Consider the following 16,092-nt stretch of genomic DNA (forward strand, 5'->3'; position numbering starts at 1 on the left):
TTTAAATCACATTATAATGACATGACAAATCATGCCTTTGATCAACATGAGTTATTGACTATGTTTTTTTGCATTCCCCTTCTGAGGGTCTATATGCCTTCTAAGGGTCTATATACCGTTGTCTCCCAGGAGGATAACTACCTCTCCATTTTTTTTTTTTTTTTTTTAAAGATTATTTTTTGGGGCTTTTCCCTTTATTTGAAAGTGGATAGACAGGAAAGGGGGAGAGAGATGGGGGACAACAGGCAGCAAAGGGCAGCAGGTCAAGTTTGAACCCTGCGCCGCTGCAGGACTCAGCCAACATGGGGCAAACGCTCTTACTGGGTGAGCTAGAGGCCGCCCCACTACCTCTCTATCCTTACTAATTTGTTTTACATGTGTACACACTGGGTATTTTAAAGTTGTTTATAGTATTATGTATTCATATAGTGTAGGGGCGATGATATATCACAGCAATGCCATCTGGGAAATAGAAAACCTAACACTTGAATGACACATTTATTAACTGATATGAGCAGCCACAGGGTTAAAATCACTGATTGGACAAGAAGCCCTAAATCACTAAAATCATCACTACACTCGAACCATCAAACAAACCCGTAAAGATGATCTCAATCAAAGAATCAGCATCACCACAGAAGACTGACTGATTATGATTTTCAAATTAAGGAAAGCTAAAACAATTACAATAGTGAAAGAAAATGCTAGAATGAGATCACTGAGAAGACAGACGGCCATTTCAAACCATTGGTAATCGTCATCATAAAAGGAAGCAATACAGAAATCTATCCACCACAAGATCATACATCTCCACAAAGGGCAATCAATGTAGAATGGAAAAAGGCAGTCGTTGAGTCAGTCAGTGAGCCACTAATTTGGTCAATGAGCTTCTGGGTTGAATTGGCTCCATGAAAGTCGGGGACAGGAGGAAAGTAGGTTTGATCGGTTCGTAATTGGTTTACAAGGAGTCATTAACAGACCTGAGTTAAAACAGCACTTGAGATAACATATAATATGCATCAGCTAAGATGTGGGATATTTTGCAGGTTGAGTTTAAAGATACACATAGGTGTATTTTATTCTCTGTGAAATAAGTTGTGGTCACACTGGGGATTATTAGTGATACCTAATAATCTTTTATTTCATGCATGTATTCTGTCCACTTTGACAGCTTTTATTTATTTATTTTCTTAACAAAGACTCTACTATTACATTATCAAATCAAGTGCTATTCCTGTCCAGATCAATTGTTGATGATGGAGGGGAAGGTACATTATGATCTTTAGACAGAACCACAGAGCACACCCTTCACAACCAAGACAACTTCTTCGATCAGTGGTATTACAGCATGTACTAACAATAGAATTTCATAATACCAAGAATTAATTTCCTTTTAACATTAGTAAATGTTGATGCTTTCACATTGTAATCAACAACTTCCATTTTAGATTTGATAACACAAGTCATAAGATCTCTGAGCTTTACGCTAAAATTAGGAGTGTCCTAAAAATACTTTATTCTGAAGAATACAGTCATTGTGCTACTCTTCAGAGCACAAAAGTACACCCTGTGAAAAAGGATTGTGTGTAAAGGCTCAGGCCGGCAGTACCTTTAGGTGCGAGAGGCAGTTCTGGAGGAAGATGTGCCAGTTGTTGAGGAAGAACTGCTTCTGACTAACACACAGCAAGCATGTCACCAGGGGATACAGAGCCTGGGGAGATAAACAGTGTCAGCATCAAAAAAGCTAAGGGATAAGTAGTTTTGTCTGAATGTTTTGTACGCACACTTTAAAATTAAATTTAGCATCTGAAAAAAAGAAAAGCTAAGCACAAAATCATTGCACACTACAGATCATGGCTACATGGCAGTACAGGCCAACAGCAACAACACAAGCTGAGACTGGAGATGTCTTTTATGACACCAGGATCACAGATATATTACTAAAAAGTCTGGAAGCATTCATTAAAACACTCACTATATTAAATTACAGATTTGTTTTTTAAAAATAAAAGAAAAAAAAAACTGTTCTGGGGAGAATTTTGGAGTTGGTCAGTAAATTTAATAGAATAACAATGAGGTTGTATTTATTTTTGGATGAGGATGACGGACTGGCTGTGCTGGGGTCAATGGAAACGTTGGCAAAATACAGGAAGAGTGAAACACATGAGAAGGAAGTAGAACATGGAGATGGGGTGGGGAGGAAGACAAAAAAAAATAGGATGCTCTAATTATTACCAAAGAGTGCTTCTTTCTGGAACTAAGGTCAAATGTTGTCTGGTACAGCATCTCCACAAAGTTCTTCAGGCATGGCACATTGACTTCATTTTTCACCGCCTGAGGATAAACGAGTCATTACCATCGACTTTTAAGTGAAAATAAATAAATAAAGAGACTTGTGTAAAACAGTGGAAATAGTTTGAAAGGTTACTCACAGCTGCGACAGGGATGAGGATCTCAACAAAAAGGCCAGCTAGAGCATGCTTTATGTCCTTATCCTTGACTTCCAGGAAATACTGGGCACACTCCTAAAAAGGGGCACCAAAGGCACACACGTATGAAGAATACACATGATACATACACAAAGACAAACTGCCAGTTTGACATAAACACAGTATTAAGACAATAATCCAGAAAAGGAAACTGTGCCTTCACATAACTCCAAATTAAATGCACATAATGAATATTGACTTATCTGTGATGGAAAGAGTTATAAAACTAACTGATGCAGAACCAAAGAATGCAGCTCACATGACAAGAAAAGAACCATACGGCATCCTGTTATTGTCATTTTTCCTTTGTAGGCTGAGTCACTAAGGGGAGGAAATCTTGTTTTTATCGTATTATTGACTTTAATAGAAGGCAAACTTTATCGTAATGAATTTTGTTTCTTAAATATCAGTACAAAATGTAAATGTCCTATATTGGTCAGGCTATAAAAGATCATCATATGGGTTGCAACCATTATAAGTACTGAAATGAAGTGGTGGACATAAACTAGAGTATGTTCCATTAACACAATAGGAAATCACAATTGTGTTAAGAGAGCAGCGAGACTTGCTTCTTGGCAAACCTCACCTTTGATCGTTACTCATCTAACTTTATGAGCCTTTGCTACAGACAGCTGCTGAGTTTGAACAAAGGAGCAGCAGTGGGGAAAAAAATGTCTGGTGCCATTTAGCAAACACGCATCAGCCCCACTTACAGTAGTAACTCTCTAGCAAATATGCATGAATAAATGACTTTTAATTTACCTGCATAAACTGAAAAGAAGCCTCAAAATCCTCCACAGGATACATTTTCACCCGGAAGAACTTCATGCCCATGATGAGACTGATGACACTCTGGACTACATAGGGACTCTGCTCTTTTTGCCTGAGCTCCTTCAGTTCTGTGATGAACTTCTTCCTCACTGCCTGAAACCTAAGCACACACACAAAAACATATATACATCTACACTTACAAAAAAAACTCCCTAAACTAATGAGAGGGGTTAGGGGTGACTGAGAATGTGACTATTCAGCCGGTATTCAGCTAACAGACAGAATTAAGCTGGCTTACTTTGACTGTGTAAGGACTCCAATGACCTCAGCATACAGGTCTGCGATGATGTGTACATTGCCAGTGTTGGGGCCACAGTACCTGTCGATTGAAGTATATTTCATCAAGTCTTAAACAAATACATATATTTTTTTATGCGGAAGACATTGTGCTATATGACACATACCACACAACAAAACAATGTACAAAACTGAATAAGTGTTATTACTTAAGGCTGACTCAAGCAAATATGCATAAGTGTCATTAATGATCGTTTATAGTGACACAATGACCATAGTGCCAGTCTACTCAAAGAGACAAAGAAATAAATGACTGCAAAGCCAAACCCACAAGTGAGAGCACCACAGTAGAGTGTATATTGTAACACTGGTTTATCTGTGTGCTGATGCTTACTTACCCCTCTTTGTGTTTAAAGTGCTTGAATGCCAGGTTTAGAACTTCGTGTACTAGAACATCTGGCACTGGATGAAGAGGAATCTGTGACGTAAACATTGAATCATTGGTCTTATTAGAAGCATTGATAGTGTTCATTCTTTCTCTTTGCTACCATTCATTACCCTCTCTACAGGAGCCAAGCCAAGGACAACTTAGCTCTGGTCTCCAGGGATTGGCTTTTAGTTCAGAATGTTGCAGAGACTTGGATAGTCCACTCTAGAAACACACTCAGTTGGGAGTTGGTCTGTTGCCATGTGATTATTTACGGTGTTCCCCTGCTGGAAAGGCCTCACTAACAACACTGCAGTTAATTTGTGTACCACGGAAAATAAGTAAATAAAGCACAATCCTATAAAACACTTATTAGTCAGCAGTTTGCAAGAAAGACAATTTAAAAACCCTCTTATCAGTGGTGAATGCTGCCCTGGAAGTTAAGGATATCTAAACATTTGAATGATTGGTAGCAATAAAAGGTGAAAAAAAAGATTTCAACAAATGCATAAACTATTCTATTCTATATTATTCACTAGTCACTAGAAGTTCCACAAATCATGACTGCAAAATACGATACTGCAGGACCAGCTTTGGTCAGACGACCTTCTCTGTGAAGAGCTCTAAACTTTGGCACTCATTACCATCTGACATCAAGACTGTAACTGACTTTAAAGTGTTTACTTTCAGGCTCAAAAACTGGTTAAAAACAAACCCAAACTGTACTCATTTTTAATTATTGTAAGTAGGTAAGAATTGTATATGATATGCATGTTTTTATATCATGTTTAGATTCATTTTATTAGGACTGGAGTTGTTTATATATCATGTTTAGATTTTCTTTTTTTAAATTATTATTTTGAATTGAAATAGTTAAGCATGTACATTTTATTGACCCCGAATAGTCGAAGATTCGATGCATTGATATGCGGAGCCTGATTCGACCACCAATCTCACAGTCGGATCTTCGCGGGTGTTATTATGAAACGAGGATCATACCATTTTGGCAATATGGGGGTGCTCAATGTCTGTTTTTTTTTTATCCTTTATTTTACCAGGTGATGTCCCATTGAGATAGTCAAATCTCTTTTTACAAGGGAGCCCTGGAGCAACAGTACACAAGTTACACAGAATCACAAAAACAGACACAGCAAACAAAAAACTGATTTACAGTACATGTAAAACAATTTAAAAATAACATAAAAAGGCTTATTGAAAACATGTACATTGTTCAATAATTTCACACAGAACTACTGGTTTTGTACGGTTATATTAAGTTATATACAGCCTTTAATTATGATAATGCTGTAAATAAAAAAACGTGAAAAGAAAGAAAGAAAAGTTCAATAAATATTTTTTACGTGTCTGTGTGTAAATCCAACCACCCCTGTGAAAGTTTTAAGTTTCACTTTCCCTGATCCGCAACAGACGAGGAGCATCAGACGAGGAGATTAACGTTACTTAACAATGTCTGGAAAAAGAAAATCTAAAGTGTGGATGCACTTTCAAATGGTAAAAGATCCAAAAAAATTAAATGCAAGTTGTGCCAACAGCTCATGTCCTACCACTCGTCAACAACAAACATGGCTTTCCACTTAAAACGGGTAAGTTTATTACCAATAAAGATGTTTCACTTTTTCATATATAATGGCGCTTTTAATTTACGAATAGCAATATCATATGTTGGGACTTAAAATATGTTAGTCTTTTTTCTAGATCCACCCACAGTATCAGACTGACGACAGCAGTTCATCTAGTAGTAGTAGTAGTAGTAGTAGTAGTAGTAGTAGTAGTAGTACCGGAGCTTTGAGACCGCCATTGCCCAAGAAAAGGAAAAGAGAAATCCCGGACAAAATTGCAGAGTTTATTTCGCTTCACAATGAGGCCAGTGAATGTTGTGGACGGTGAAGGTTATAAAGAATTAATGCGCACACTTGAGCCAGGATACACGGTTCCCAAAATAGAGACGGTTATGCATGCGGCGGATGCGAAATACGCGTCCATACGCGCCTGTGGTTTACATGTTACCCTCCCGCTGCTAGTGTCGTGCCCCTCCCAACCCATTCACACACACACACACACACACACACACACACACACACACACACACACACACACACACACACACACACACACACACACACACACACACATGATTCGACTATCAGTCGACAATAGAAAGATTCGTCAATTCTGATTTGAATGTGAATTTTTTTTTTTTTTTTTAAACTGTCAATCACAAAAAAAGAATAAATCAAATTTAGTGAAAAACCATGCACCTGTTTAGCAAGTAGGAAGGTAAACTGTACCAATGCTGTTTGACTGAGTAGCCTACTCGTTATGACTTTATTGATTAGATAATGTCAATATTAAGTCAAACAGACTGCATTTCAACTTGTGTATGTCAACCGACCACAGCAACCCAACTGGCAATAACTTTTTATAGGCAATTTAAATCAGTATACAAAAGCAGGAGTGTCAGGTAGCTCACCTGTTTTAGAACTTCCACTGAAACTAAACAAAAAATGAAATCTATGGCTAAGTCCCTCCGTTCCAGAAGGTAATCTTTATCCCGGTGCTGTTCATCTCTAAAAAGCAGGACACAAAGAGGTTATGAGCAAAGTACATCTTAAAACTGACACAAAAAAAGAGAGACAATCACTTATAAATTGAGGAAGAAGAAGACAGGCAAGTACGCAGGAAACGAAGATGAGCAGCTCACCCTTTGGACTTCGTACTAGAGCGAGGCCTGTACTCATAAGACTCGTCTTCAGTGCCACTCTGCCGCCGGTACCAGTCAAACAGTGTGCGCAGTAGGGAGGGCAAACAGTGTTCTGCTATTGAGCTCATAGAGCTTATTAACTGGAAAACAATAACATACAAATGTTAGATTTGACTCAATATTACTAATATACCTGGTGTCCACTACATTTTGGGCATTTTTAATGCGCAAATTAAAATACTTATGCCTGTTAAATATGCTAATAAAAGATTAAATCACGTGCAGAATTGTCCCACAATGGTTAAAAGTGGATATTCAATAACCGAGTAGGGCTAGTATCAGTGTTTCCTCTATGTTGATTGGCAAGTGGCGGTACGCCACGGTTAGATTTCTCCCGCCACGGCATCAGAAATGTACAAAAAGCTGTCTGTCAGCAGTGATTGTTAGAAAGCACGTCCAAGAATAGCGTGGACACGCGCTTCACAATGCGAGTGGTTGTCAGTTCATTTAAGCCTGTATTAGTCTATAGTTCTTGCACATTTTTAGTTTCACCTTCACCTGCTAAATTGCACGTGGCTGTTGATTCTATACAACGCCCTTGATATCATATCATGGCATAGTAGGCTAAACCGTGAATATTTCATACATTCATGTCCCGAAACATATTGGGGGAAATTCATTCAACATAATTCACAGCCAAATAACAATTAAAAGTATGTTATTTGAACATTTACAACCTAACCTAACCTGGCACTGCCTCCGTTTTGGTGTCTGCTGCGGTGCGCAGCGCTGTTCAGACCGTGCGCCGCTTCCCGTTTTTTTCCTCCATAAACTCCGCTCTCAGCTACTTTGACAGTTGCTGCATGAACTTCCTCCGGGACATTTTACAGCTGGTGCACTCCTTGGAGAGGATGTGTGCAATGATTCCAGCCAGTTGTAGCATGTATAAAGTTATATGAACACGTAGACAGCTACCGGCCATCTACGTGTACCGCGCCTTTCACAGAGTGAGCGCGCGGTGCTTTTCTTCTAATTCAGAACAGAGTCCATCCACGCCGTAGCCTACGTTACCGACTCTGGCTTTGCCTTCAGCCCATCGGTGATGCCCACACTTGTTACTCGAGAGTTACGTTTCTCTGACAGAGACTATGATTATTACTAAGTAACTAAGATGCATCTTCAACCACGCAAAAGATTAAAAAGAAAACCGCAAAAAAATGGCCAAAATAGGTAAAAGTGATTGTATTTTCTTTGCCTTTTGTGTAATGTAGGCTAAATAAAAACTATTTTAAATAAAAATACAGACTCTTTTAGGAAAAGTCAGGTACCAGCAGGATTGTATTTTTTTATTTAGCAAAGTTTTTTTATTTAGGCCATTCTAGTGTTAAAGAACAGGCCACAGGGGGACCATCTAGCAGCATGTATGCTACTCAGCATTAATGGGACACCTCTTTCTGAATTCCCCTATAGCCAAGCCTTGGAGTTATTTTTGCAAAAGACAAGAAAAATCAAATGCACACAGCAAGGCTGCAAACTTTGTCACTGAGGCAAATATGCAATTAGTTTCAATAGGAATGGTTTCATACTATAGCCTACTTTGGGTTTTGGTTTCCTTATGAAGAATTTCTTGTAAAATTCATTTTGTAGACCTACAGTTCCTCAAAAATACAGTTCAATCAAAACAAAATGAAAATATGCCTCATGTGTGAATATGTCAGTTCTGTTTAATACATAAAACATTTGGCGGCGGGGAAAGGAAACACTGTTAGTATATACCAGTAGCTTTCTCAACTAGTGGGTACAAACAGTATGTAGCTATTGATTCCATTTGTTATGTGATGTTCAACTTTATTTAGCCCCGAAGCGCAATTGGTTTTTGCAGCATAGGGTGCAACATAAAGCAAGCGTGAATTAACACAGGCTCAACTGTTGGGATCCACAATACATTGCATCGACAAAGTATGTAAGATTGTGCCTTTTAAACCTAGCACTGCATTTACAGGCTTGACAAATCCAATGTTAGCGATTATCTATAATGATCCGTTTGTTGCTGTAAAGTAATAGCTGTATTCTTGTGAGAAAGCAATAAATCCTATTATTAATGAGTAAATACAGAAAACACAAAAACAGCACTTTAGACACTCAATTTCTAAATCGGAGTGTCTATTTGCACCCCCGGTACAAATAGCCTCGGCCACACAGCTGAGCTATTTATACCCTGTGACGTAACAACAAAAAAACGTTGCTCGCTTTAGGTTTAGGCAAGAGGAGTGGGATTGGTTATGGTTAGGGTAAGAATGTCAGGGCGATAATATTCCAAAAAGGTGTAATACATGAGTAGTATGGATAACTGTGTGTAAATATATGCCAAGGTACTGTAAATGCACATGGGTGCAAATAGCATACATTGATATTTGTACCAGACTGGGTATTAATAGAACACATTGCTTGTGCACCGGCGGGGTACTAATAGCATTCATTTCTAATTGCACCAGGGGTGCAAATAGCATACACTGCTAATTGTACCAGGGGTGCAAATAGCATACACTGCTAAATTGTACCAGGGGTGCAAATAGCATACACTGCTAATTGTACCAGGGATGCAAATAGCCTCACCCTTCCAAAATTCAGATTACAGTGAATAGTTCAGACAATAAATAAAACATGAGACGTTAGTGTATGTGTGTGTGTACTTAAAGTGATGGTTCGGAGTAATTTACCCTAGCATCCTTTGCACCATGAGCTCGAGCCAAATACCCCCCCCCAGAAGCTTTTTTCACCTGGGTCTAACATTGGGCGAATTAGCGTAGAGTAGCTTTAGCCGCTGAATAGCTTAGCGCAGGGGCTAATGGACCGACGTTTGTATCTCTTAAATGACCCCACTAATAATGCCCGAAATGATACCAAAGGTCTAGACTAGTATATATAGGTTATGCACTCATAAAACGATGGATTGGAAAGTTTGTAAGTACACCAGAAGTTTATGTAAATAACACTTGCCTGCTCTCTTCTGCTCTCTGCTGTTGTTGTTGCTGCTGTGAGACGAGTGCTTAAGGACGTCTACAAATTACAACACCGAAAAGATATGCAACAAAAAAAATTTAATTTAACTTATTTTTTAAAGTAAGTGCTGTAATATAACTAGCAGGAGACAAGTAATAATTGAGGTAAGTTTGGAGACATTACCTTATTTAATCATTAAATTAATAAATATTTTTGTTGTATCTCTTTTCAGTGTAGTAATTTGTAGACGGCCCTAAGCACTCGTCTAACTGCAGGTAGCAGCAGCAGCAGCAACAGAGACTGTTCATAAACTTCTGGTGTACTTACAAACTTTCCAATCCATCGTTTTATGAGTGCATAACCTATTTGTACTAGTGTAGAAGTTTGGTATCATTTCGGGCATTATTAGTGGAGTCATTTACGAGATACAAACGTGGGTCCATTAGCCCCTGCGCTAAGCTATTCAGCTGCTAACGCTACTCTACGCTAACTCGCCCAATGTTAGACCCAGGTGAAAAAAGCTTCTGTGGGGGTGTTTGGCTCGAGGTCATGGTGCAAAGGACCCTAGGGTAAATTACTCCGAACCATCACTTTAAGGGCCAGTGCTGCATGATGAGGGAGGTGGATGATGGATGCTAGGCAGGAGAGTTATGCAACGGCTCCCTCTGCCCTTATGGTGCTGGGCAGATACACCCCAGCACCCAATGCTGATTTACTGCTGAGGATGACACAGCGATTCTACACTCACTTTTGGACTCTCTATACCTATTTTCTCTCCCTCACTTACAATGGGGACCGCTGGATCTATAGCACCATATCCTCATTGGCTTTGTGTTGTGCTGAACAAAGCATTCTGCAGCAGGCAGGCCTATTGTATAGAGTTCTGCACCAGCTACAGATGAGGGACAGACGAGCCACTCAGTGGGTGGAGTTGGGGATTCAAATATTGCACACACAGAAGGTAGGAGAGGTCTGTTGTTGGTCCTGGGGAATGAGAATGTCACATTCACACACCCACATGTTTTTTACCCTTAGGTCATTACTATGGCTGTACTGACCTGGTCAAATTGTGCATCTTCCCCTCTCTGGAGGGATCGGGACAGAGGTTTCTCCTGTTAGAGGGGTGAGAGAAAGAGATTAAAACTAAGTGTGTTACTAACCCAGAGAACACTGAAGTTTCACTGTGAATTGGAGTGAGGGAAAACTTCTATTAGCGGAAAAGAACTGAGCTAAATTAAAGGAATGAATGGAGAAATAGGCCAGTTAATCCAGTCTGTTAATCACAAACTATTTTATCATTAATGTAGATCATAAAGAGTATGTGCTTCTTCTGCCAGTTCCCTCACACATCCTTCAGTATTTCCTGAAGTGGCACAAGGCATGGCAGTTAGTTGCAAAACAAAGGAGGACACCTCAGCAGTGTGTGTGTCACATCACATGGCATTTATTGAATTTCATTTCCTGTGTTGCTTGTCACCGTTTCACCCCATGTGGACTCACCAGCGGCTCAGCCATCACCATCTCGATCTTCTTCTCAGCCAGCACAGCAAACTCAGCAAATAGACTCTTGATGACAAACTCCCCGGGCTTGAGCTCGGGGTCAATGGTGATGCTCGACATGTCGGCAACGTTGTGTTTCTCCCAAGAGAGGGGAGTCACCGAGGAGGGGGCACGGCGTCTACTCACGCTGCTGCTGACTGGTGCAGAAGCTGCAGAGAGGGCGGAGGCTAAAGGTTAGGAAATCATACAGTTGGAGTCGAGGCAGCAGGGTCAAACTAAGAACACTCTTTTAAAGTATGCAATGTCATGCGCTAGTTCTAATCCAAACAGGAGCACAGACATTTCCTAAAGAGGCAAATTGACTGAATTGATGAGAGAGAGAAAAATTCCAATGCTGACTAGAGTAAACATACAACTTCCATTTGATTCCAAGCCTTTAATTATAAACTAATCTTCTAAATTCATATAGCCCATACTAGGCTTAAATTACCTTAAAAAAACAAACAAAACTAAGGATAATCATAACTCCTACTAGAGCTATGTCATTAATCATCAAAATCAATTATAAAAACCTTAATATTTGTGTTTATGTCTAGATCTAGAGTAAGTGAATATCATCAAGGAGAAGTTTGACATTTTGAGAAATACTTTTATTCACTTTATTGCCAAGCATTAGATTAGAAGATTGATACCATTCTCATATCTTAAAAACTGTTAAAAACAGTATGCAGCTAGCAGCCAGTTAGCTTAGTTTAGCATAAAGACTGGGAACAGCAAGCTTTACATATAATGAATGACTAAAGGCTAATAATAAGAGGCCGTTTCTTATTCTTGATCAGTAAACATCTAAAGTTGAAAAATACTTTGTTTGAAGCTTTGTTATTGTTTATACTTTTGTTTTTATCAGTCAGAAAATTTAAAAAAGCCAAAAGGTACTGTATCAAATTATCATACATTGAGCTGTGAGTAACCCACAGAGTAACAAATCAAACCCTGTGCTAAATGGATGTTTCTGATTGGGACAGTCCTATCTCACACACACACACACACACACTCTTTGGGTGACTGCAATCTTAACATGATGTCCTTCGTTCAACTCTTGCCCATAAAAAAAAAAGTCAACCAATGTTTAATATGGTCAACCTATTCAGGATTTTTCATGTTTTTGTTCCTTTTCCTTTTGTATTTTTGAGCTGCACTAATCACTCTTTGCAGTGTCTTGAGGTCCTCTTCGGTGCGGTTTCCGTACTGGGCGGTGGTGTTCCCCCATCAGGACGCTCTCAATGATGCAGGAGTAGAAATTCCTCAGTATTGAGTATATAGAGTGGATACCCTGAATTTCCTCAGGGGTCCGAGGTGATATATTATATTAGAGGGGAAAAAGTGCAGGAACGGTTGGTAAACATTTTTACAGCACCTTTAAAAAAGTATATTAAAAAAGTCGATGAATTACACAATTAAGCAAGAAAGAAGGCTACGTGTTTAGTGGTGAGGAAAGTAAAAAACTGTAAAAGTGAATGTCCACAGAGCTCCTTCAGCAGTATTTTGACTGGCTTCCTGAAAAACATTCATCTAGGGTCACAAAGAGAACCCAGAGCTCTGGACATTTGCATGTGGCTCAGATCATTTGGTCATCCTATTCAAATAGTATAAGCAAATCTGAAGGATGTTACGAGTTTAGGGAGATGGCAGAGAAGTAGAGCCCACAGTCACATATGGATGTAATGTTCAGGTGTCTACATACAGTTTACGTTTGGGCGGTTTGGCCAAGAAGGGTAAATACTAAATCCAGTTCTTATGTACAACATCATACAGACAGAAATAACTTTAAATGCAATGAAGTATATTACACTTAATTCACTCACAACTGTTAAATCATCTGGGGTTTTTAATAGAAAAAGAGTAAGGTAAGTGCACATGCACAAACAAGAAATTACCTTAAAAGGCACTAAAGTACCAGCTCCGTATGAATTGCTATTTACCAATAAAAAGAAAGGCATGAAAATTGCATTATCAGCATGAAAATTGCATTATCAGCATGAAACGCTTGTCTAAGTACATGCTTAGACAGCCAAGTGGTTATCTCTTAAAATGAACAAGGCTTCATAACCTTCAATAGTGCTTTTGAGATTTATGCTACAGCTGGGACACAACTTCCAGTCCAGTCCACAATGGTTCAAGTCCAGCCAAGTTGAAAGCCAATAGTAAACTGACCCTTTACCTCATTCCCTCCCAGGAAAAGCCTTGTTCCGTTTCTTCCTGGTTGTCACAGAAACATGCATCATGCCTTCCTAACAGCCTGAATACCATTGAGGAGCAAAACATGAATATGTTTATCAGCTAAGGAAGCTTTTCTGTAAGACAAAATTATGCAAATTATGCTCAAAATGGGACATACTAGTACTGTATGTACACTGATAAAAAAAGCCTCTAAAGGCTCACTCACTAGAAAAGATATGGTATTATTTTCAGACTACGATTCTCTGGTACACACACTGTCAGAGATAAGGTTTCAGTTATAGGTGTCAATATTATATTAGAGCAAGATAAATAACAGGGTCATTCAAAAATGTATTTGTTATTATAAATGACTATTTGCACAAACCTACCTGGGCTGCAACAAGCAATTCTTATAATTCATAATCAATTATTCACGCCGTTAAATTGCTAATGCAAATGGGGAAAAACAAACTTACCATCCCTTTCATTACTTTTAATTAATAAAATTGGTAGAATTAGTTATCAAAATAGAATCTAAAGCAATTGAAATATATTAATGAAATATTCCCCATCAAAAACCTAAAACCATGACCAAAGTATGCCTTAGAGTAGACCACCATTTGTTAACAACATTTAAACAAAAATGACCCTTCCTCCTAGCCGGACATGGTCATTCCCGACCTCGAATGTTGTGGGCAGGGCTAAGTTTGGCTGGCATCCAGGCTACCTTCCTCCCCCACCCCACTACCTCCCTAAAAACAAATAATTATAATAACATGGAAAAGTTCTAAAGCATACTGTAATTTAACGGTTATGATGGAATCAATCAGAAATGAATAGTCATGCTGTTTTGTAAGGAGAAATTAAAATGTTTGTGTGTATGTGTTTTTACTTATTTAACTGTCTGTGTAATTGGGTTCTGTTCATACTATACAATGATTTGTTTGTCTTTGTTGAATAATACAGAAGACAAAGAGCTTAAAAAAAATAATCGAATATAGAATCGCAATCGCAATATTTGGGGAAAAAAACGCAATTAGATTATTTTCAAAAATCGTTCAGCCCTACAGCGTGGTAGCAAGTGTTAACTGTGTTGTGGTTGTGTTGTCCAGCAGCACAGAGCGCCTTTCAAGCATTCCCTCTTTGTTTACTGTGCTGCACCAACACCCCCAATGATGTCACATAGCCAGCTCCTAATAACCAATCAGTGCAGGGTGCTCTACCCCCTCCATCCTTCTTTTCTCTCCAACCCTGGGCCAGCTAGATTGTTGACTGGTTCACACCAATGAATACCCCAACACTGTACTTCCAGTTAACAAAACAAGGAAAAAAAACAAGGCATAGTTTTCTGGCCCAAGTCTCTACATTAGCCCTCCCTTTCTCCCAAAGACATGCCAGTCATTTGTGGCATGCCAAACTATGAATATCTTTCAAAGCTGACCCCACTGCACAAATCTTTGTAAGTTAACTTCTCACTGTTTTGAGCCAGGAAATGTACTGGCTGATACTCTAGTGACTCACTTATAAACCTATGGACATGTTCCTTTTCTTATTCAAATCTTAATGCAAAAAGTTCAAGTATGCTTTGCTAATACGTAAAAAAGAAAGCTTGTATTTCAAGTACAATGCTTTTTTGTGGCTGATGAAGAACTGAGGTTCTCAAGGATGTGCCCTAAACTGAGAAACAAATGAGCTTTCACTGGTTTTGATTAAGCAATTGTTCAGAGTTCTTCTTCCTCATAATATATCTTAATCAAGTCCTCTGGCAAAATACAGTTTCTGTGTTCTTAGCCTGAAACATTTGAGATCTGCTGCCCTAAAGAATAATGGAATCGATAGATTCAGAACAAACTAAAAGATGGACAGTACTGAATTCTTATAGAAAGAACTGACAAGCTGCTACTGCGGTATAAGAAAATGCTTATGTTTTGTTATGAGAGGCATATAAGCCCCACTGTCCCAGAGTTTCATGGCTATGCTTAAGAAATGGAGCACCCCACAGGATTACACAACTATTAGAACAGTGACTCCACCTTGTCACAGTTAAAATAAAACCCTCCCAAACGCCTGCTCACTTCCCCTGTCAGGACAACCAGAAACAACAGCACAACACACACATATTGTTGGAATGCAGGGAAGTGAGTGTGTCTATTTTTTTTTTTTTTTTTTTTTTTTTTAAAGAGTCAGACAAAGGAGGCACTGCCAATGTTTACATGGTGTGGCAGTGCCAATTCTGCTAATGTGTCTCAACCTGCTCAGTCTCAAAGAGTTACTACTACTTTACTCTTCTCCGATATGAATTTCAAATAAGAACGAATCCAAAAACTACAAGGCAAAACTCTTCAGTGTATCAGTACACTGGGTTTGATGAAGAAACCAATATACATACTCCATATGACCACACCACATGTATTATTGCTGAAAATAACTTTGAACAACAACAATGTGAAACATTTAACAACATTTTCTGTATTCATCACATAGGGGTGCAAGCATCACAAAGATAGACAAGATGGATGGAAGTTAAAGCACAACAGCTTAGAGAGGGTTTTCTGAAATTAGGCCCTCTTTGTTTGAGAGGCCCAATGAAAAACTGGCACCCAGCACAGGATAGGGGAGAGACGGGTGAGGGGGGCCAGTATTCAGAAAGAGGGACAAATGGA

General features: G+C 38.9%; 1 protein-coding gene across 13 annotated transcripts in view; it reads right to left on the reverse strand.

Moving 5' to 3' along the window:
* fryl (furry homolog, like) overlaps window positions 1–16,092 on the reverse strand; it is a 75,670-nt gene that overhangs the window by 36,786 nt on the left and 22,792 nt on the right. For all 13 annotated transcript variants that reach the window (XM_028588539.1, XM_028588537.1, XM_028588538.1 and 10 more), the window contains 10 exons: window positions 11,210–11,418; window positions 10,768–10,821; window positions 6,707–6,846; window positions 6,476–6,572; window positions 3,956–4,035; window positions 3,559–3,639; window positions 3,252–3,420; window positions 2,433–2,525; window positions 2,236–2,334; window positions 1,610–1,711 (listed from right to left, as the gene is read on the reverse strand). In XM_028588539.1, the coding sequence (XP_028444340.1) occupies window positions 1,610–1,711; window positions 2,236–2,334; window positions 2,433–2,525; window positions 3,252–3,420; window positions 3,559–3,639; window positions 3,956–4,035; window positions 6,476–6,572; window positions 6,707–6,846; window positions 10,768–10,821; window positions 11,210–11,329 (1,035 nt within the window). In that variant the 5' untranslated portion in view covers window positions 11,330–11,418. The remainder of the gene's footprint in view (window positions 1–1,609; window positions 1,712–2,235; window positions 2,335–2,432; window positions 2,526–3,251; window positions 3,421–3,558; window positions 3,640–3,955; window positions 4,036–6,475; window positions 6,573–6,706; window positions 6,847–10,767; window positions 10,822–11,209; window positions 11,419–16,092) is intronic.

This window comes from Perca flavescens, chromosome 9 (assembly GCF_004354835.1).
Source record: "Perca flavescens isolate YP-PL-M2 chromosome 9, PFLA_1.0, whole genome shotgun sequence".
In the NCBI taxonomy this organism is placed as follows: Eukaryota; Metazoa; Chordata; class Actinopteri; order Perciformes; family Percidae; genus Perca; species Perca flavescens.